This window comes from Eurytemora carolleeae, unplaced genomic scaffold (assembly GCF_000591075.1).
Source record: "Eurytemora carolleeae unplaced genomic scaffold, Eaff_2.0 scaffold330, whole genome shotgun sequence".
Taxonomy (NCBI): Eukaryota; Metazoa; Arthropoda; class Copepoda; order Calanoida; family Temoridae; genus Eurytemora; species Eurytemora carolleeae.
In genome coordinates this window covers 11294-34799 of record NW_019396272.1, presented here as the reverse complement: position 1 = coordinate 34799, position 23506 = coordinate 11294, and the positions used below count along the sequence as shown (strand labels likewise).

Sequence of the window (23506 nt, the reverse complement as noted above, 5' to 3'; positions counted from 1 at the left end):
CCTTTAAATTGCTAACTTATACTGAAATTAGGGTGAATTATTTGAATTATTTTATTTGTGGGAAAGGTAGTTAAACTTTGAGAGCCCGAATTCCGTACGTTACTAAAAAATGTCAAATCTTGCTATTTTTAAAAGCGATTCTTACAGAATTGACCAGAATTTTTCCAATAACTTCTTTTAAACAAGCGCTTAGTAATTCTAAAATGTGTGCATAAAAAGAAAATAAGAAAAGGATTTAATTCTTTGCCACAAACTCTGATTTTCAAATCCTTGCAACCCAATTTCTTAGACCTCTTAGATATTTCAAACTAAGAATCCTGGTAGATCAAAAAATTTAAATTTAAAATATTAAAGGTTAACAACATCAATTGACCGAATTTAATTAATTTGAACTGCCTACCCACGTTAATTTCCCTAGAAAGGACCGGTTCTTTGGTGTACAAACCCGTTTTGTCTGGTATAATATGTACAGCTCGCTCTAGCTTGTTAGATGTCGGCCCGGTATTTTTTAAATGAACCGGACTCAGCAGTGTACCGAAGCGCAGTTCAAATTTGAATTACCGATTCAAATCCTTCCTTAATCTTTAACTTTGAAAATAATTGATGCAAAATTGTCATAGCTATCTGGATCTTTATATACTGTCGGCTTTGACAGTAATTAAAAAGATAAGAAAGCACCATTTTCCCTTTGGGACATTCCCCCCCCCCTCCCTCCACTTTATACCGTGATTGAAAAAGTGATCAAATTTAATTGAACTAATAATTGCCTTTTTACAGATGTTTATTTTTATTTAATGACACTCATCAAGTGTAAAATTCAAAGAAAAACACCTTATTAAACTTAAAAATTAATTTGAACATTCCTTTACACAGATTTATACTGAAATAATTATAAAACATGAACTTAAATGATATTTAACGTCGATTTTTGAAAATATTTTAAACATATTCGAAAAATAAGTTATTTAAAGTGTGTCTTTATACTAAAGCTGCACTAAAATATTCTTTACACGTCTGGTTTGTTAAAAAACGTCTTCACAAAAATCTATATTTTTATCTTTTTTTCCAGTGCATCTTGCTCCGTCGGATTTCCAAATAAAGAATTGGTAGCATCAGCAGTTCAATTGGAGACAAGTAAACCTTATCCAGCCTGGGACTTACTACAAGAACAGCCGAGACTAAGGAAATCTTTTTTGAACAAATTAACTTGAAACCCTTTACAAAAAGAACAATTTTCATGGAGGAATTTATGAAGTATTATGAAAAAATTCTTTTCAATGGCATCAACTAGATGGCCAAGTTCCTCCTGCATGTCCTGATTATATTGAAAAGATGAAATGTATACATTAAAAAAAGATTGATCATAAAACGTTTTTGAAATAGTATAGGTAATTATAGTTACTTCAAAAAAATTGATTTAAGCTCTGACGAGTGCGGAAGTCCACAGGTTTTCTTTTTAAACAGTTTTTAATACAAAAATAGTTGTTGGTTTTAACTATTTTTTTGGAAATAGTTAATCATTAATAATTTTAATTATTTTATTGAAAAATTTTAGGGAGGAGTTCTGGATTTCTTAACATTTATAGGGATATCAACTAATATCGTAGTTTCGGCGATAAACGCAATAAATTCAATAAACAACAACAATAACAACAACAACGACAACAACAACAATAACAACAACAACAACAATGATAACAATGATAATGACAATGTGTTCATGATCACAGTAACTAACTCTAGACGGAGAAGAGAAGTTGTGGATAAATTTTCTTTATCTGCATACCAATGGCTCTGTTCAGGTATAAAGTCATAGAGAATAGAATATATAGAGAGGAATTAAAAGAATCTCTCGGTATGATTTTTTCAGTCCCTTTCAGCCTGAAAGGGAGTTCAAAGTGTACAAATCATGTAAATGTTCACAAATTATATGCAGTAGAGTACATTAGTACAGTATGTTCCCTAGACTATTCATTTCAATTTCGAAATTTTTAAAGCTGTTAAATAAACTTTATAATGAATTAGGTGAATAAAAACGTCATTTGATTTATAGTTATAACGGAAAATCATCGTTTGTACAGTGAAAGGCATAGAGTTTATGTGAAATGATCATTGAGCAATTATGAAACCAGCCTATTTCATAATTTGGTTTTCTTTTAACAATAATTTTAGATTTTCTATAAAATGATATTCCAGGGCCCAACATATGTGAAGTACACCTGCAGTATGGAAACAGTACAACAAAATGGCCGTTTTACACTTTTTTCTAGTAAATTCCTCTCTATATATTCTAAGTCAATTCAGGTTTCCGAAGATACCTTAAATATTCTTCATAGTTTGGAAATCAAAAAACAAACTAAACTAAAAAGAGAAAATAAAAACTAAAGATGGTATGAGCACTTAGAACCAAATAGTTCGTAACAAGTTTATCTTCAAATTATGCTAGTTTCTTTTTCAATTCGGGATCCTTTAAAATGTATCTAAACTTGTTTTTCAGCTAAAGCGAGATTTGGGAACGGTGTTGATAATCTAGATAAACTGATTTTGTTTGTTTACAAATTGAATATATCCTTCATGTACAACATAAGCTCTCACGACTGTACAATTTAAAGGTTTGTAATTTTACAATGTAAGATGGGAAAAACTTTTATCAAAATGATTCTTTATCTTTAAAATAATTCTGATACATTAAGTAAGCCAGTTGATAAACATATAGATTTCATTTGGAAACCATGTATTATGGACGTCAAAAATTCCTTCTTTAGCACACCTCATATAAAAAAACTTTAAAACTTCAAATTTATCAATTTCAAAGAACATTTATATCTATTACTTTTAAAAGCAAAATTCCTTAACTTCCCTTAGATATATGAATTTTACTACCTATGCACTTTACGCAAATACAGTGAAACCCTTTATAATGAATACATGGAAAGAATTCATCAAATTTCTGATAATGGAATGTTGCAGATATTTAGTTTTTTAATTAAATGATTATATGGAACTCTTTAAAACTGTTCTCGCATATTCATGGCTATTCATTTATTTTCGCAAATACTGAGATTTACGTAATATAGTATAAAACTCATTGAAAAATTTTCAAGACGACATTTGATAAATTTTTCCGATGTATTCGTTATTAAGGGTTTCACTGTAGTTTTTGCCCAGAATGAGATGAATATCGGAATTATTACTCTTGCCCTGGGATTCATTTTTCTCCCGTTCTCCGAGCTTAAACTTATCTCTGGTAGCAAGAAATCAAGACATAAATATAAAGGTGAACACTCGAGGATCTTGATTCTTGACATTTTCAATTAAAAGTAAATTATTATAAATTATAATACAAATATAATATATTTGCAAACGTACACATATTCAAATAAATGTCATAGAATTGAAATAGTCGTATAAATATAATGAAAAGTCGCAATTTCTCTTTTCTAAATATGAATTATACTTTAAAAGTTAAAAAAAAAATGTATTAAAATACACAAAAAACGAGTTAATATTTCAGTACATAAAAATGTTAAAGATTCAGTTTGTTCCTAGTTTATTGTCGGAATTATCAAATTAAATGTTTCATAGTTTTATATATTTAGTTGTAACCCCAGCTCCAGTTTGTGTAGAGCAACAGGTAATGATTAGAACGATCTGCAAATCATGGTTCAACGACCTTAATATATAGAGAAAATGTTAGTCTCAATATATGTCAACTTGGCGAATATTATCTACACAGGGGCTATTAAAAATGTGGAATAAGAAGACGGCTTTTAATTAGTAAAATGAATATTAAAACATAAATTGTGCAGTGTACACAGACCCAATTTATTTGATAAGTGTTCCACAGATTTATGGGTTTTACTGTACGTGATTTTTAATGACCCCTTTCAACCTTTCTTAATTGTGCTCTTCTTTAAGTCAAACTTTGCAGTGGGGGCCTAGACGTAGTCGTTATTTATATTTTGACCCTTTTCCTGTTAGCTTTTAAAATCCAAGAACTGTTTAGAAGGATATGCGTGATCATAAACATTAATTTAGAATAACAACGAAATTCTCAAAAGTATTCCTTGTAAAAATAGTTTTAAATGCTCTTTCATTAAAGGGAGTGTTCACGAAAAATGAAAGGGGGTATAGGCTTAATGCGATAAAAAAAGCGCGTTTGATCGCTAGTAATCTTACTTCTATCTGTTGCGTCTATAAGAAGAAAATTGATAAAGACGTCTCATACCGAAGAGCGTAGCGTCCATACAAATTGAGGAAGTTGGAACATACGACTTAGACCGTAAAAAATCAAATTAATATCAAACAAATCATTCAGATATTACAACCTATAGTCATCGATTATCTTTCGCCACATTTGTATATATTTAATATTTCATACTAGTTTTGATTTTTTTAAAAATAATATTTAACTTACAACTTGTTTTCGAACATTCCTGGAAAATATGAAAATGTCGTCTTCATTACCAAAAATCCTCGAAACAGGAATAAACGTTTTTATAAGTATTTCTCAGATCATAACAATTAAAACATATTATGAAAAATCAACTATATATAAATGCAGAAAGATAATCGATGACTATAGGTTGTAATGTCGGAATGATCTGTTTGAAATTAAATTGATTTTTTTACGGTCTAAGTCGTATGTTGCAATTTTCTCAATTTGCATGGACGCCATGTTATTCGGTATGAGACTTCTTTAACAATTTTCTCCTTATAGACGCAACAGATAGAAGTAAGATTAGTGGAGATCAAAAGCGCTTTTTTATCGCATTTAGCCTTTACCCCCTTTCATTTTTCGCGAACACTCCCTTTAAAGACTTACTTAATCTCTTTACAGGTCTAATTATTCTAAATCTTTGGTTAGGAGAGCGTGTTTTCTGTCACAGGGTTTCTAACTTTCATGGTTGTTGCTGCCACAGCAGTCAGCAACGTCATTACGAACATAGATAACAACAACAACAATAACAATAACAACGATAACAATGATAATGTTAACAATAACAACCAGGTAAGCAAAAATAGATTTTAAATTAAGAGTTTTTACTTGATTAAATTATATTAAGATCTCCGAGAGTGCTAACGCTGAAAATATGGGGAACGCAAAGCGATCATTCCCAGTTTTGATATCTTCAGATGAAACCCAATATTCAAGGAATAAATCTAGTTCATGGTTTAATGGCTGGAACTATGCTGGACGAACAGTTCATAATCGAGAAAAAGAAGAATCATCTTGTATGAAACTTCTTTTGTGTCTATTTTTAAACCCGGAGAAGACAGAACCTGCGGACCATCGTTCAGAGGTTGGTTAGGAATAAACGAATTATGAAGACCGCTACTCAATTAAAAAAAGAACTTATGAGACAGTGGAGTTTTCTCTGTCATGTACATTTGAATTGTTTTAGTGGTTTTGAAGAAAGGGACAGTAATCATTATTTCAAGTGACCCTAGCTGCATGCAAAGATGACAATGCTCGATTTACAAAGGCTCCCTTAAACCTCTGATAAAAAATGTGGAAGATACCTTCGTTTTTCTGACTCAAAAAGTGTTTATCTCTGTAAGCTTTTCCTTCATTTCTTAAAAACAAGAAATGCTCAAGTCACTGCAAATGAAAATAAACAGTTAGAAGAAACAAAAACATATATATATATATATATATATAAACCAAACCTCTGTAGAGTAAATAACGTAAATGTATAGTTCCACATTTTATTGAAAATATATTTCGGTCTGGGTTGACCCTCATCAGTTCTAACCATAATGTTAAAAAATGTTAAAAAATAAAATTCATACTTGGAGAGACAAAGCTTTCAAGGGTATCGTATTAAAAAGGTGTTGCCATCTTCGCATGAAGGGTCACCTGAAACTACGCTTACAGTCCCTTTAATATAGCAATACAGGTCATCTCATAACTTTTTGTTAAGATAACGAAGCTAGGGTTTGGGTTTGCAGTTGGAGATTGGATGTGCATCCATCCTTTAGATATATTGAACATTTATAGGTAAATTGATTGATATAAAAGGAATTGAGTTTCTGACACCAACTCTGATTTTATAATCACTATATCTTTGCAAATTGATGTTGTAGACCTCTGATATTTCAGACTATAAATTCTGTTATATTAAATAGTCTAATTTTGAAATATAAAAGGTTTACACCGTCAAGTTGCTAAGATAGAGGGATTAGAAAATTTGAGCTTGTGGCAAAAACTCAATTCCTTTGCTTCAATTTTTAATACATAATCATAATTTCATCTTTAATAACTTTATATTTGATTAAATATATAATGCAGATTAGGGCTAAGAAGATCGTGCTTACAGAGCTACAAGTGCTTTATTGAGTAGGGACGAGATTAAATAAAGCTAATTACATAAAGGGTGGTTCAAGAAGATTGGGAGGCTAGAGAAAAAGGCAAAGTGAATAGAAAAAATATAAAGAGAGAAAAGATGGTTCTCTTTTCTATTTTAATAATTCTTTTCTTCTCTTCCAGGTAAAAATTTGTTTTAGTTTTTAAGGTTCAACTCGCCACAAAATTAGATGTTCTAATCCTTATAGCTTTACAACTTGATAGTGTAAAACTTTCATACTTTATCTATTTAACAGAATTCATAGTTTAAAATATCAAAGGAATACGTTTGCAAAGATATAAGGATTAGAAAATTAGAATTAATGTTTTTTCTACATTTTTGTTGTATTATATGATTTACAACCATAATTTAAAAATAAGTAAATTAAAACAACTAAATACTTCACGCTTTTTTCTCCCAAGAGGTTCAATGTTTACCTGATCATAATGAAATTAATTCACTGTCTCTGAGATGTTAGGACAATAACGTGGTAAAAAATTATCGGATTAGGTTAACCCTGCTTTAAATAAATAATCTTTGTCTCTTGGAAATAGAACTGATCAGCCTACGTGCAAAATAAGCATTTGCAAAGCTAAGAATGGTCCAGAACTGGCTTTAAAATGACAAGAATCTGTTCAAAGGTATCCAATAAAACCCTAAAACCCTGAATAGCTTTGTTAGTTACTAAATTACAAGTTCAGGGTAAAGGTAATCTGACCCAACACCTATTAGGAGGATACTGTATCCCACAATTTCCAGGCGAATGCAGAACCAGTTTCTTCACTTCTCCTTCAACAAGGTGAAACAGATGCCGGAGACCATTACTGTATATAAGCTGATAAGACCATGTTTAACAATGTCCGGCCTATAATTGAGAGTAATTGGGGCATAATAAAAATGAAGGTTGCAAGGTTAAGAAATGAAAAATCTCTGTCAACTGAAGCTGCTGTAAGGTGGGAAAAGGCTCTCCCGCTAATCAGTTCCATCCCCAAAAGATAAAAAGCGCATTTATTCAGAGCAGGGTTCACCAAATCCAATATTTTTTTCTTTATATAATCCTTACACCTCACAGAAACTGTGATATTAATTTCATTATGATAGGGTAAAAATTAAGCCTCTGAGAGGAAAAAGTGTAAAGTGTTTTTTTAAACACCCTTTATTTATAATTTATTCGAGTATTTTCAGAATACACTGCACGCAAGTCAAAACATTCGATCTAAAAAAGAGGTTGTTAGACAATCCTAGTGTTATAATAGTGCAGAACAATGCAAAGAAACATATGTTTTCTCTAGATCAAGAGAAAATGACAAACATAGACAAATTTTCTTCTACATCTAAGGATTACACAATAAATGACCAAAAAATTGACATGGGAATGCCTTCTGAGGTGTCAAAGATAGACTCAAGTTTGGCGGAAAAAGTTTTAATGGCTGAAATTGATTCAAGCATTCGGCTCCCAACTACAGAATCAGACATACCATCTGACCTGGACACTCAAACACTTTTTAAAGAAACAAGGTAATTGATACTTAAATAATTAAAATGTTGCCACAATATTCTTTCGTGCATTCACAGTATTTTTGCGAACTTTTCAATTAAAGAAAATTCAACGTTTTAAAAAATTGAAACAATAGCTGTTAATAAAGTTGGGATAGATTTGAAGCGCAACTGTTAAAAATTGTCAGCCAACTGGCTTATACAAAATCCAAGAATATGAGTACCATTAAACTTTCTTTTTTTCAAACTTTCCCAATTAAAATCTCTGTACACTAACAGAAAAATAATTGACACAAACCTTCAGCTGTCTTTTTGTTGTTGATTCAATTAGATGTTTAAAATCAATATTTATAAATATATAAACATTTACTTTCAAATTTTATGAAAAACATGTGCACAAGATTATATTCAGCTAGAATAGAAGTGAGAATAGAGCTATTGAGATCTAAAGATAAGGTTTAAAAACATAAAAGTATTTTTGATTAAAAATTATTCTGCTTTGCAAATGATTTCAAAAGGTATGTTTCAGAGTAACTAAAAAATGTTAAGTATTCAATTTTTAAACTCTAAAGAACATCATCAGCACTGTGATCCAGGATCCAATCTCTTATTAATGAATCCGAATTCAGATGCGTGATTTACCATTAAGAGATCAGGAAGGTTTTAATAATTTCTTGTCAGTGGACACTTCAACAATTTTATGTATTTGGTCCGTGGATCCAGGGACTTAAAATATCACGGATATGTAGATCCAGTGACCTAAAATATTTACTGCAGATTCGTGGATAAATGGACTTAAAATATTACGGATCCGTGAATCCAGGGACTTAAAATATTACAAATACGTGGATCCAGGGACTTAAAATATTACAAATCCGTGGATCCAGGGACTTAAAATATTACGGATCCGTGGATCCAGGGACTTAAAATATTACTGATCCGTGATTCCAGTGACTTTAAATATTATGGATCCGTGGATCCAGGGACTTAAAATATTACGAATCCGTGGATTCGGGGACTTAAAATATTACGGATACGTGGATCCAGTGACTTAAAATATTACGGATCCGTGGATCCAGGGACTTAAAATATTACAGATACGTGGATCCAGGGACTTAAAATATTACTGATCCGTGATTCCAGTGACTTTAAATATTATGGATACGTGGATCCAGTGACTTAAAATATTACGGATCCGTGGATCCAGGGACTTAAAATATTACAGATACGTGGATCCAGGGACTTAAAATATTGCGGATCCATGGATCCAAAGAATAGAAATATTACGGATCCGGGCATCCCAGGGACTTGACTTGACGATCAAATGAATTCTAAGCACTGTTATACATTTTATAAATTATCGTAAAACAACATAACATTGTGGAAAATATTTTAAAACAATTATTTCTGATTTAAGTATTAATTCAGGAACCTACATCGGCAGAAGAGATCTTTGTTTGGTCTCATTAACTTCCTTCTCCTCTTCCTCAACGCAATGCTGGCGGTCAATCTCAATATTAACATTAACAACAATAACAACAACAATAACAACAATAATAACAACAATAATGACAATAATCAAAATATGAATAATAACGGGAGAAGCTTTAGAGCTTGGTAAAATAAATCTTTCAGGTCAAAACAAAACAAATAAATCTTGACTTCAGACAATATTTCAATGTAAACATGTGAATTTTTTTCGAGAAGGAAGAATTTCTAATAAAAAAATAATTGCAATAGAAGTCGTATTAAAATAAAAATATGGTAAAAACCACGATGTTATTTCCTAGAAAATATTTATTATACAAGGTTTTTCGATCATTGTTGGGCAACTTTTGTACTATATTTTACTTGCTAAAACTTTTGGCAAATACATTAAACATGTATTTTTACGTTTAACTATAAACTAGACAAAAGGATAAGAATTAAACATATGCGACACTACTATATACAATTGTGTACCCTTGTATCTCCTCTGGTTTTGATTTTATATATGAGAATTCTATATTTCTCTGGTTTTACATATTAGAAATTCAAAATTTTTTTGTTCTTGTCAATAGTTCTTTCAGGAATTATGATTAAAATTATTCAAAAGAAGTGTTCGCAAAAAATGAAAGGGGGTATTCGCGAACACTTCCTCTTCAGATTTCAATCTTAAGTGCAATTTACTTATGTTTGACGTGATTATGCTCTTTTTTTACTCTTGACTTTCGTGCATAAGTCATCCAAGAATAATAATCGAATGAATGTTCAGTAAATAGCATGAAAATGGCAAAAAAAACTAGTGAATTTTAAAAATTAATATTTGTTTGATATTTACTCATCTACAGGGTGTCCCACATCAAATTAGACCGCGTCAATGGGTCTAAATTTCGATTTGGGGGACAAATCAGAAAATTAAAAAAAAAATTAATCATCTTTAAAATTTTAATAAAGCTAATAGGAATTTTTTCTTAGAAAATGCTAGATTTTTTGAGTATTATGTGCATATTTTGACGTTAAAGATTGGAGATTATCTAATATGATATGGGACCATAGAGAATAGAATATATATTAGAGGGGAATTGTGAGAATCTCTCGGTATGAATTTTTTCAGTCCCTTTCAGCCTGAAAGGGAGTTCAAAGTGTACAAATCATGTAAATGTTGACAAATTATATGCAGTAGAGTACATTAATACAGTATGTTCCCTAGACTATTCTTTTCAATTTCGAACTTTTAAAGCTGTTAAATAAACTTTATAATGAATTAGGTGAATAAAAAACATCATTTGATTTATAGTTATAACGGAAAATCATCGTTTGTAAAGTGAAAGGCATAGAGTCTATGTGAAATGATCATTGGTCAATTATGAAACCAGCCTATTTCATATTTTGGTTTTCTTTTAACATTATTTTAGATTTTCTATAAAATGATATTCCAGGGCCCAAAAGGTTATATAGCACAAATATGTGAAGTACACCTGCAGTATGGAAACAGCACAACAAAATGGCCGTTTTACACTTTTTTCTAGTAAATTCCCCTCTAATATATATTTTATTCTCTTTGTATGGGACACTGTATATTCTAATCCAATAAATTATTCTTAATTTTCGAGATTATAACCAAATTCACACTTTCATAATTTCAAAATTGATGCAAGTTGGGCAAGGGTGGGGTCTGGAGGGAGGTTCGGTGAAGAATATTTATAAAATGTGTCAAATTAAGTTTTTAAATTATCAAAGTATTTGAGGATATCACTTATTAAATTCTAAAACTTATTTTTAAAATCAGGGTTTTCTAAGTAATTTCCAATAAAATAATAATTCACAATGATGTTTCTTTGAATTATTTTTACTGTTAGGATTCTGTATCAGTGGTTATGTAACCTTAAATCCGCGTTTTGGAGTACAGCTCTGTCAATGAATTCCAAAAATAATGGAACTTTCCAATCAAGATTGGGAATATGTATATTGTTTGTGCAAAATTGTATTTAATACAAAAGATTTACGAAACTATATAAATCAGACAGAGAGTTATAAAGTTTATTTGACGTTAAACTATTGTGGTCAGATCAAATCCAGGTTTAGTAATTAGTCAGCATATCGTCGAAAGTGTCACCAAGCTCGTCAGCACAACGTTTAATCTTTAGTTTCTCTCTGTAGATCTCATCTTCAATATCATCAATTCTCTGGTTCAACTTGGTTATATTCATCTCTCCATACTCAAACCTTAACAGATGCAAATACAGTTTTTTGCAATTTAGAAGTTATTTTAATTTTACTAGTAAAGTAGAATATAAAGAAAACTAAACTCATTCTTCATAGAATGTATTCACTTAGCTCCGCTAAAGTTAATTACAATGTGTCATAAATTGAAAACAATTTATCAATTGAAAAATGTTTGCTTTTAGTCGTTCAAATTTTTAAGACAAAATCTATTGATTTTAAAGTTGTTTATAGTATTATCATGCCTAATTAAAATATTGGGTTTACCATTAGTTGATCTAGAAAAAATTATTAATCATTCTAACGTTAACGTTAAGAACATAAAAAGTAATATCACCTGCCCTCTGCAGCTTTGTATTTATGTTGGATTGAAAGAATTTTATCTTTAAGTTTCTCCTCCCTCTCTACAGCCTTCTCTGCAGACATCTCAAGCTGCTTCATATTCTCTCCGACCAACTGCAGCTCATCTTCAATATTCTTTAGGTTCTTTTCAGCCAGCTCAGCACGCTCAATAGCACGCCTTAGCTCATCCTCTTGGACTCCAAGCTTTCGACTTAATTCGTCCAGCTTCTGTTCGTTATCTGAGGCCATCTTGGTTGTCTGTCGGAGATTTTTATCATACTCCTCGATAGTCACCTCGTTGTTCATGCACTTAGATTCAAATACCTTCACCTTCTTCAGAATGTTATCGGCCTCTTTTGAGGTTACAGCCAGCTTTGTGATGGTACCGGCAAGGTTTTCGTCGGATTTTTTTGCCTCCTCCTCCATCAACATGATCCTACGAGCCAGTGCAGCGACATCGGCCTCGACCTCTTTCAACTGCTTTTCCTTCTCTTCTAGAGATTCGGTGGCCTTGGTCAGCTTATCATTCGTCTCATCAAACTCAATTTCAAGGTTGTGAACTTTCTTTCCGTAGTCTCGGATATCGACATCAGCCTTGAAAAATACTGATATAAATCTTTAAAGTCTTTGTCGGGTTTTTTATTTTATTTTAGCTTTTTGAACTATTTTACGTTAAGAAACCTATACATGTGTATAGTATATGTAGTATACATACATTATACACTATACAATACATGTTTTACGATAAACAAGTACAGTGATTACAAATTTACATATATAGAAATAAGAAAATAATCACAGTTCATATGTACAAGAGCTTTTTTATTTTGTATTGCATCTGGTAGAGCTAATCTTAAAAATATTTTTAATATTTATAAACTATCGTGTTTAGTTGGACACCCAGTAAGTTATTCATTAAGATAATAGGTAGTACAAGTAATACTATGTCGGCGTATTGAAGGCGTATAGGGGGAAAAAGTCGTTTACTGTTTCAATTTGACAAAAATGTATGCTGATATTTATTATTACGCAAATATATATTAAGAAAAAGTAAAATTTTACTGGGAATTGAATGGTTATAGGGTCGATAAATCCCAATCAATACAATAATTTTCCCAAACTGTAATAGTAAAATTTAACTGGGAATTCAATGGCTATAGGGTCGATAAATCCCAATCAATACAATAATTTTCCCAAACTGTAATAGTAAAATTTAACTGGGAATTAAATGGTTATAGGGTCGATAAATCCCAATCAATACAATAATTTTCCTAAACTGTAATAGTAAAATAATACAATAATTTTCCTAAACTGTAATAGTAAAATAATACAATAATTTTCCTAAACTGTAATAGTAAAATAATCTCTGATCAGGAATTGGAAGTAAAAAATCCAATGAATTTAGAAAATATTATTACTCACATTTTAATCTATTCATCACGACGCCCAGGCGACTTAGGGAACTACGTGCAGAGAGAGTATTGTGAATTCAAAGAATCATTTATTTGAAAATTATTTATTGTGATTTTAGCCCAAATATATCTATCTATCTATCTATCTATATATGCAATGCAGTACATTATTAAAATGATCGAAATGGTTCAACTGTTTTTTATTCTATTTCTAGCACTCGCTTAAATTCCCCAGAGGCAATTTTAACGAATGTGGCTCAGATTTCGCACAAGTTTTGAGGGATGTATAGATAAGAAGGGAACCCTAATTGGGTTTACGAGATAGGGTGGGGTGTGGGGGGTGAACAGGATTCGATGAATTTAATATGCTGCGACGGAAATAATAAGAGATGAATTAATTACTAGTTAGTTAGGAAAAAATGTTACTTCAAATATTTAATTGACGTTTCATTACTTATATGATTAGAAGCCAAGAAATCAGGAATAATAAACAGGAAAATCAGAGACATGCATGGCGGGTAGGGGGTAGGGTCATTTACTTTCCCGTATTAAATCTTTAAATACAGTTTAGTTTAGTAAGTTGCCCTTCTCTATTTATCTGTCCTGTTGAAAAATATGTCGGTAAAACTAGATAAAAATAGATAGAACATTGTTATATTAAAGTTTAAAATTCCAGGAAAAATTAAATTTTTCAATTTCTCTGAAGAACACAATTTAAAATTGGATAATTCGCACGATTGGACATTGGTTCATTTAACAATTTTGGCAATATTTTTTTTCATTTGGACATTGGTTCATTTTACAGTTTTGGCAATATTTTTTCATTTGGACATTTGGACATAGGAAATATCCTAATAATTGTCTATACCTTATCTATATTAATATCATAATATATTTGGAAAAAAATAAAATCAACAATTTACTAAAAGTGTTAAAATAAAGTCCTTAAAAACTTGCAGGGCCCGACAAAACATTTCAAAGGAACTGAGTCTTCGCCCTCATATTTTCTAGTCTCTATATCTTTGCAGCCAGATGGTGTAAACTTTTGATATTTCAAACTTAGGTTATTTGATTTAACAGAATGTATAGTTATAATTGAAACTTAAATATGTGTATACCTGAAAAAAATCTAAAAGTTTAAAAGTTTTTTACATATTTTGTTTTTAATATAGAAATTGAAAGTTTGAGTTTGTGCGTCTGACATATATCTAACTTTAGTATCTCTTTTGACCTCATCCAACCTAACCATCCAAAAGAGAAGACATATGACAAATAATATTAAAAAATTCTACATGAACTATGATATGTAGTACATCGTAGAACTGAAAGGATTAATGTTAACCATCAAACTTCTCAAAATGGCGATTTTTACCTTCAACTGTTTACAGCCTCCGGCCTTTCTTTGTCCCAATACTTATAAGTAACCCCNCCTCCCCGATACATACTTGGACAGGGTAGAATGAAGGTTATTTTAAATCTAGCGTGAAATTTTATAAATATTTTTAGTGTTTGGAAAGCTGAGAACTTGAAATATTACATACTAAATACATTGAAACAGAGTGAGCACTGAGCCCTATTCAAAGTATTTATTTTCTTTTAACAAATGATCACGAGCTGGAAAATTTGGTGAAATTGATCTCGATATGCACAATACAAGATTTCCCACCACAGTTCTATATGAACATGAACATGAAATCAAGTCAAATTTTAAATAAACATTGTTTATATTTAACCGAGTAATCTGTAATCTGTAATCTGAGTCTGACCAACATTCAGGGATTTTAGGCTTTCAGGTGGCTCAACACAAATCTATGAGGTCTCACATATATCAAAATCTATTTTTAATCTTTTATTAAAATACCTCATCCCACCTCATTCCAACTAATCCCACCTTATTCCGCCTTATCCTACCTCATCATACCTCATCCTACCTTATCCCACCTCATCCTACCTCATACCACCTTATCCCACCTTATCCCACCTCAAACTACCTCATCCCACCTCAAACTACCTCATCCCAACTCATCCCACCTCATCCCACCTCAAACTACCTCATCCTACCTCATCCCAACTCATCCCACCTCATCCCACCTTATCCCACCTTATCCCACCTTATCCCACCTTATCCCACCTCATCCCACCTCATACCAACTCATCCCACCTCATCCTTACTCATCCCACCTCATCCTAACTCATCCCACCTCATCCCACCTTATCCCCACCTCATCCCACCTTATCCCACCTCATCCCACCTCATCCCACCTTATCCCCACCTCATCCCACCTTATCCCACCTCATCCCACCTCATCCCACCTTATCCCAACTCATCCAACCTCATCCCACCTTATCCCACCTCATCCCACCTCATCCCACCTCATTATCTCATCTCATCTCCATCTTCTGATTGCCGTGGTAATAGTTAAAAACTATAATTTTACATATTTAAGTGGTAAAAGTATTAAAAGGGAAAGAGTGAAAATATTTATATTTATTACAAAGATAAAGGGCAAAGAAAATTTGAGCTTGTGGCAAAGACTCAATTCCTTTGGCTGATATTTTAAAATGTGTATATACTATAATTTTGATATTTGTGTGTGATGGATGGTAACACAGAGCTAGCTATAAACATTTCCGTGGATCTAAGTTCCCCAATAAAATTTTGGGTCATATCGGTCAAGGGGTTCCTGAGGTAGGATCAAAATACGAAACAAACACCAAACTAGAAATTACTAATAAGGAACCCAGTTTTTCCGGGATATTAATTTTTCTCTGCAATAGTCAACACACTCAACTTAGAATCTTTAAACTAAGAACATTCCCCTGGTTCTACCTAGTTCCCCGATCAAAATGTCAGACAAATCGGTCGAGGGGTTCCTAAGTTATGATCGGACATACAAGCAAACTAACAGAGATTACTACTTTATATATATAGATATAAATAATTACATATACTAGCTTGGGAACCCACCTTTTCCTGTAAACTAAACTTTTGCTATTAAAGTCAACATACTCAACTTAGAACTTTTAAACCATGGTGGAGAACATTTCCTCAATCGAAATTTGAGGCAAATCAAATAAATTATCAAGTTCAATAGGTGGCAAAAGTGGACCAAATATACACGACATCACAAGTGTCAAATATAACAAGGAAAACAAAATTTTCTCACATTAGTTGACATGTTTTCTAAGATAAAAAAGCGTACTTGACAATCAATTTGAGGCAAATTGGTAAGAAATTCGCGAGTTATGATAAGACATCCAAAGAAATGTAAGACAAACATAGATTACTACTTTATATATATTTAGATGCATTATAGATATAACTCAAACGGGGTCACCCCGGACTTACCAGAGTGAGAACATATTCGGTTTCTTTTATTAATCGTGTTATGGTCTATAAGGCAACAATCTTTTAATTTACGGATTAGTTCGTTCTTTTCTTTATCATTCAAAATTATTTGCCGACAAATTGTGATCGAAAGTCACAGTTTTCTGGAATATTGGCAGAACCTTAAATCCAAGTGGGGAAGTATAAAGTAAAACCTTTAAATCCACGTGGGGCAGTATAAAGTAAAACCTTTAAATCCACGTGGGGCAGTATAAAGTAAAACCTTTAAATCCACGTGGGGCAGTATAAAGTAAAACCTTTAAATCCACATGGGGCAGTATAAAGTAAAACGGATAAAAAACTATGTCTGACCAAAAGATATAACGGTTTATTAGAACCAAAATAAAGAAAAGAGAAAAATGACAGCCGTATAATTTATAAAACGGATATTTTCAAGATTTTGATTTTAAAGCTAAAGTTGGGGCATGATATCTATAACTTATTGCTTTAAAATTTACTTACAGTGCAGTCTATAAATTTACGAATGTACAGTCTAAATACAAAGATTAGTCTAGTCTAAATTGTACCTAGCTATATTACCTGATCTGCTAGTCTATTGCTCTCCTTCGTTGCGTCCTCGAAACGCTGAATGGTTGCAAAGAGTCCGTCTGTCTCTCCCTAAAGTTGTCTTCAATATAACGAATTTGTTACGTAAGGTTCAACTAGAAGATGGTTGTAGAGGGGGGGGGGGGGCAGGAAATCGGCGAAATTTTTATGAAGCTTTAGAAAAGCAAAGGAACAAAACTGGGAGTGTCAGCAATACATTGTTTTGTATAATATCAACTAAGCCCAACTTCTAGGACCAGTCTCATGAGTGAATCATCACTTCATTTTTATCGTTTAATTTTTTATTGAATTTTTCCTTTAAGCTCTGCATTTTCTTTCTTATCGCGTCCATTCTGTTCTTTTGTTTTCTGAAAACAAATTAATTGATAAACACTAATGAATAAAGTCCGATAAAAGTTATCACAAATGCGCAGTTTGAATTTGCATTTATAAAAAGTAAAAGTTGTGAATTGTATTTTTGAATTTTACGTGCGAAGGTGAAAGGTGAGAAAAGTTTAAATCTAAGATCTCACGATTCTTCCAGGTTCAGATCTAAATTCTAGAAACTTAATGAAAAATCAGTGAAAACTTAGCCGTTACTTTGTCAAAAGTTTTTTTTAAAAAAATCATCAAATAAAATTAAATTTTTTAACAGGCCGAAACTAGAGTTACTTATTAAAAATGATCAATTGTGCTAATTTTGTCATTTTTTTTAAAATTTAATGTTAAAAAAGATAAATTTTAATCAATTAAAGGAAAAGAAGAATCAATTTGTTGACTTATTTTAATTGTAATCTTATATGTAAAATTTGTTCACCATGGTCCATAGATTTATAACGTTAAAACAATAAAACAGGGAGTGTTGTTGAAATATTTAACTTTAGATTATAAATACAGAGTTCGACCTTTATATCAATGCAATCAAAACGACTTTTAAATTTGATTTCTAACAAGCTTTGGTCAAAATACAAGTTTTACAAGCATACAATAAAAATATAAATTGGAAGCTTTTTTGTCTATATTTATGTGTATGGTCATGTTGTTAAAAAGCTTGATAGGAATAAAAAATCGAAATCGAAATTCGTCTTCAATGTATTTATGTATACGAAAGCGGCTGAAAAATAAAATCTATTCACACCTCATTGAATAAAATCAGTAAGCTTAAATTGCACTTTTATTAATTTCTCCATGGACCCTCTTTTTCGGCTTTTTCTGAAGAAGACGCGGAAACAATTTTTTTACATTAACATCAAATTAAGAAATGAATATTGTACCAATACATTTTTTAACTTTTTAAGAACAATCTCTTTCAGGATGAGGAAAGCTTTAATTGAAAAATCAAAATAATGAATCAGTATTTTTTACAACTCAATGCATTTAAAAGATTTGTTTGAATCTTGCGAGATTAGTTTGGTATTCTAGACTCAGCTAAACAATGCGGAGTAAAAAGAAGTATTTTTGTTATTTCTAAATATCTCGTTAACACCTGGCATTTAACTAAATATCTGAGGTAGCTGCATACCTGGTACCTGAATATAGATCTCTTTCTATCCCGAGTAGAACCTCGCTACTGGTCAGCTTTAGTTAGGTATAGTTTGACCTAAACAGCCGGGGACAGTGGCATATTGTCTCACACTAGGGGTCAACTCAGTAGTATAAAGGACAGGGGGTCTACTTATATTTTATGATATATACATATAGATATGATATTACATTAAAAGATTGATTGATTAAAAACAATAGGAATGGTTAAACAATGCCTGGAATTACAATGATAGATAGATACTCAGTTAGAAGATATATAGAATAGATTCCCAGTATTAGTTTATGTAGGCGCGGGAGGGTCCGGTCAACTTAAATCTATATAGGTGTGTTCAAAACAGAACATAAAGTGGGGGAATTTTCAGCCAACATTGGATTAACGGAAAGTTTAACATCCCTAGACATTGTCATAGTCATAATTCAAGCTACTCAAATTATACAAATTATACAAAGAGTACATCAGGAAAATATTCTGCTGCTTACAGAAGATATTTTAAAAATATTTTAAAATCTTATTTCACCAAAAATAAAAACTTGGTAACACATCATCAGCTTTATGGCTTTTTCATTTTAGCTTTGAGACTTTAAATTCTACAAAAATGGAATTTGTTTTGTTTCAATGCAATATTCACATTTTTTTGAACAATAAAGGGTTCGTTTGCGGGAAAATTTTCATCTTTTTTACTGTTTTATTGGTTCAGTGTATATCCTTTGCTATATGCAAATTTTACTTTACGGTTTTAATAAACTTCAGTTTTAAAAAGTGAAGGAACCTTTTATTCAGTAGAATACTTTCGGCAGTTATAGAAATATAAAATTTAAAATGAAAGAAACAGTCTATTTCATGCAAAGGAGGGGAATTTACTAGAAAAAAGTGTAAAACGGCCATTTTGTTGTACTGTTTCCTTATTGCCTGGTGTACTTCACATATTTGTGCTATATAGCCTTTAGGGCCCTGGAACATCATTTTATAGAAAATCTAAAATTACTATTAAAAAAAACCGAATTATGAAATAGGCTGGTTTCATAACTGACCAATGATCATTTGACATAGACTCTATGCCTTTCACTTTACAAACGATGATTTTCCGTTATTACTATCAATCAAATGATGTTTTTTATTCACCTAATTCATTTTATTAAGTTTATTTAACACCTTAAAAAAATTCGAAATTGAAATGGATAGTCAAGGGAAAATATTGTATTTGTGTACTCTACTGCATATAATTAGTGAACATTTACATGATTTGTACACTTTGAACTCCCTTTCAGGCTGAAAAGGAGTGAAAAAATTCATACCGAAGAATTTTTCTAAATTCCTCTCTAACATATAAGAAACTGTAGTTCTAGTAGAACTCTTTAGTATTAGAGGGGGGGGGGGGTATAACATGGAAATAAGTAGATGAAGAAGTGTGATTTTTGCCACAAAATTGATCAAATATCCTTAGTCCGGGCATTTCAAGAATGATGCATGCCTTTTTAGACCTTTAAGAAATGAATTCTATTTTGATTTGTAATTAATAATATAAAAACCAAAATTCACTGAGCATACCATAGCTGTTTAACTTTTAAGATACAAGCCTTATAGGGCGCTTCGCGCCCATCTTCTAAATTAATTGTGAACATGTTCTCTTTGTGTACATCGTAAAACAAAACAAAAATAATTCGCGGATTTTCACAAAAAATTTCGTGGATTTTCAAAATTTTCAAAAATTTAATGAAGATCGAATTTTGATGGAGACAAAAATTTAAAATTTCAATCATTCATAAACCTTCCCTGGGGTCCCTAGATGTCCCACAAAAAATTTGGGCCCGATCGGTTCAGCCGTTTTGACGTTTATTGGATACAAACAAACAAACAGACAAGCCAAATTTATATATAGATGCACAAAGAAGGTGGACTAAATTTTGGAAAGATTTTAAATGAAGTAATCGATTTTTTGTACTTAATCAGGAAGATCAAAACGATCTTTATAATGTTTTTTATATTCCTAATTGCCATTTTTGGTGTGACACTGGTTCACAACATTTAACATTTTGCACCGAAATGTTTCCGTATTCTATGTGGGTTTAATTTTTGGTCCTAAAAACTTTTACCAATTAAAAAAGTGTTTATAATAAAGAAATATTGAATTAAAAATGTCTATTTTCCCTTTAGTTTAAGTGGGTGTTTAACAATACTATGAGGACTAGAGAGGAGGCAAATACATGGGATTCATTATATTTTAATGGTATTTTTCCAGGTTAAAAAGGGGAACAGATTTTAGGGAGCTCTTTACAAGTCCAAGGGTTGGGCACTGTCCTCTTGCAACCGCCACGTTTTTTTTTAAATAAAAAATGATTAGATGTCATTATATAAATTATATTCTTTGTCTTATAAAATAAAAATCAATTAAAAGAATGTGTTAAAAATCTCGACACTCCATGGAAAGAGACTTTGTTCCTCAGTTCAACTATTGGGTGTTTAGATGTTAACGTTGTTTTGTCAGATTCCTCAAATAATCCTTGAACTGCTCATAAACAATTTTATGCTCTGAAGTTTCTGTCCAGAGGGGAATGACACTGCTGCAAACTGTGGAAAATCAGTTTATTCCTTTACAGATGTTTTAAAAGGTACAACAAAGGGAGAGGGCTAAGGCGGTGTCCTCTCTCATAAATTGAAAAGTTACATTTTTATATCAAGAACACTTTAAAAATTTACACTTGAGGAACGTCTGCATATTCATGCCTGATCTTATATCACAATTATAGTTGTGCCCCTTGGGATGTAGACATTCTATTTACTTGTACTGGAGGTTTTCCTGTTTTATTATTTTACATTTAGAACGGTTCTATTTAATGTAGTAGGGTCTTTTTACAGTATATTATCCTACTACCTTAGGGCAAAACTTTTCCTTCCTTAAATAAAAATGTTAACCATCGTACCTCACGAAGTATATTGTGTACCGCATGTAAACATATACGCTGAAATATTAAAGTGCTATGTACTAGAGAAGCAAATTGTTTTATTAAGGAACAAAACTGAGGTATCGATGTTTTAGTTCATTATCTGCAAACCGAAATGCTCACGATCTTACGCAAAAATCTATAATTATTTAGTCATTACTCGTTTTAAACTAATACTAGAAATAAACGTGTCGTAATTCTAAAATGTATGACACTGTGTAGGGCTACAAAAATGCTAAGGCGTTAGGAAACTTTTGTCAATCCGGTTTTGAAGGTTGGTGTATAATTTGCATTGCTCGGGATCTCTGTGCATTCAAACAATCCATTATTCTTTACTCTCGTGGACGATTGATTAGGTTTTGGATTAAAACTATGCAATCTTTACTACGTTTTAATAATCAAAATATCAACTAATCCTAGGAAATAAAAATAAAATTAGAAAAATTTATTTTGATAATTAATATCGATGGTGAGTGTCATTATAAATTCGTTATTAAACTAGAACGATCAGATTTAAAATCACATCAGAAATATTTTTTTTTATAAAACAAATTATTGAATCATAATACAATTTAACGAATAGTTCTATGTTTATATACAAATTAAGGTTACTCAAACATGAATTAAATAATAACACAGTCAAATAAAAATTGACCGAATTAGGTCATTGTGTACAATAAAGGCTTTTTAAAACAAAATATCATAACCTTACAGTTTACACGTATGATATGGAGAGTATTGTTTTTCCGGTTCTGAAAGATAAAATTAAGAATTTATGCTTAAGATATAAAAGGCAGAGATCTTCTTTCTGATTTGTCAATATCATGTGCTCTGATTGCTGCGAGGGTGCCCAGTAGGGTTGTAAACAAGGCGAGCATCATTACTCCGTTCCAACCATGGACTCCCCAAACTAAACCAACAAGGGGTCCTTCAATCATACTTCCAAAGTGTCCGACTCCGTTCACAAGACTTGTCACAGCTGCTCCTCTCCCTTTCCCTTCTCTATCTCCGACCTGAAAATATCTAAATATTAGATTTATTAATTCCCTTGTGGAATCTATGTTTATACGTTATCAACCATATTAGTTAATGGATTTTTTTAAAATCTTGTCTTATTTAATGAATAAAGTCTTTTAATGCATACTTATTAATCTGGGTAACGTGAAATTTGATCAAAACCAATCGAGAAACGACAGTCGTTCCATACCTCCATTGAAATACTTCCGGCTACAATACTATCCGGTCCACAGTTTGCAGCTCCAGCTATTAGTAAACATAAACCTAAAACAAGCTTATTCAAGTATAAATCTGGACAAAAACGACGTTTACAAAATAATTTTGGATACAACTACGACCTTCTTACTAAAAAGATTGGATTAAAGGTGTAATTTATCTTGGTTGAAGATATGTAGGGGTATAATAAATTATATATATTCCTGTAAAATCATGTTCCTAGACGACTCTCAATATGCTGAGAAGATTTGTGGGAAAATTAATAAATTTCGGAGGAAAGATGAATTACTTATAAGGACTGCAGATACGTATTAAAGAGACCCTTCATTTAAAAAGTGGTATGCCAGGTTCACAATGATATCCTTTAAATCTTTGTCTGATCATCGACAGCGGAGAAATCCGTGTTATTCTCGTTAATAATTGTAAGAACACTATACAGAGAAACTGTAGTGTCCACTGTCCAACGCAGTTAAAAAAAATAGGAATAAAAATATTAATTTTCTTTAAAAATAGCTTGCATAAGAATTGGTATCAACATATACAAGCGT

At 31.5% G+C, this 23506-nt stretch overlaps 3 protein-coding genes across 4 annotated transcripts; 2 read left to right on the top strand and 1 right to left on the bottom strand.

Moving 5' to 3' along the window:
* The first annotated feature begins 1313 nt into the window (after positions 1–1313).
* On the top strand, positions 1314–6475 carry LOC111699863 (metabotropic glutamate receptor-like protein R). The gene is made up of 9 exons (XM_023470617.1): positions 1314–1447; positions 1556–1802; positions 2498–2612; positions 3169–3277; positions 3600–3634; positions 4868–5011; positions 5067–5303; positions 5925–6001; positions 6293–6475. The coding sequence occupies exons 4-9, from the start codon at positions 3175–3177 to the stop codon at positions 6342–6344; spliced, it is 648 nt and encodes a 215-aa protein (XP_023326385.1). The 5' UTR covers positions 1314–1447; positions 1556–1802; positions 2498–2612; positions 3169–3174; the 3' UTR covers positions 6345–6475.
* A 990-nt stretch (positions 6476–7465) lies between these two features.
* LOC111699862 (putative uncharacterized protein DDB_G0292292) lies at positions 7466–9581 on the top strand. Its single transcript, XM_023470616.1, has 2 exons — positions 7466–7865; positions 9273–9581. Exons 1-2 carry the CDS (start codon positions 7627–7629, stop codon positions 9463–9465), a joined length of 432 nt encoding a protein of 143 aa, XP_023326384.1. The 5' UTR covers positions 7466–7626; the 3' UTR covers positions 9466–9581.
* A 1692-nt stretch (positions 9582–11273) lies between these two features.
* Positions 11274–18847, bottom strand: LOC111699879 (tropomyosin). Of its 2 annotated transcripts, none has more exons than XM_023470635.1 (5): positions 18760–18847; positions 17554–17605; positions 17232–17309; positions 11887–12485; positions 11274–11552 (listed from the first exon to the last, which is right to left on the bottom strand). In XM_023470635.1, exons 2-5 carry the CDS (start codon positions 17587–17589, stop codon positions 11408–11410), a joined length of 858 nt encoding a protein of 285 aa, XP_023326403.1. In that variant the 5' UTR covers positions 17590–17605; positions 18760–18847; the 3' UTR covers positions 11274–11407. The 2 variants fall into 2 exon arrangements, with proteins under 2 accessions (XP_023326403.1, XP_023326405.1); XM_023470637.1 differs by having other exon boundaries at positions 18767–18831.
* Between the last annotated feature and the right edge of the window lie 4659 nt (positions 18848–23506).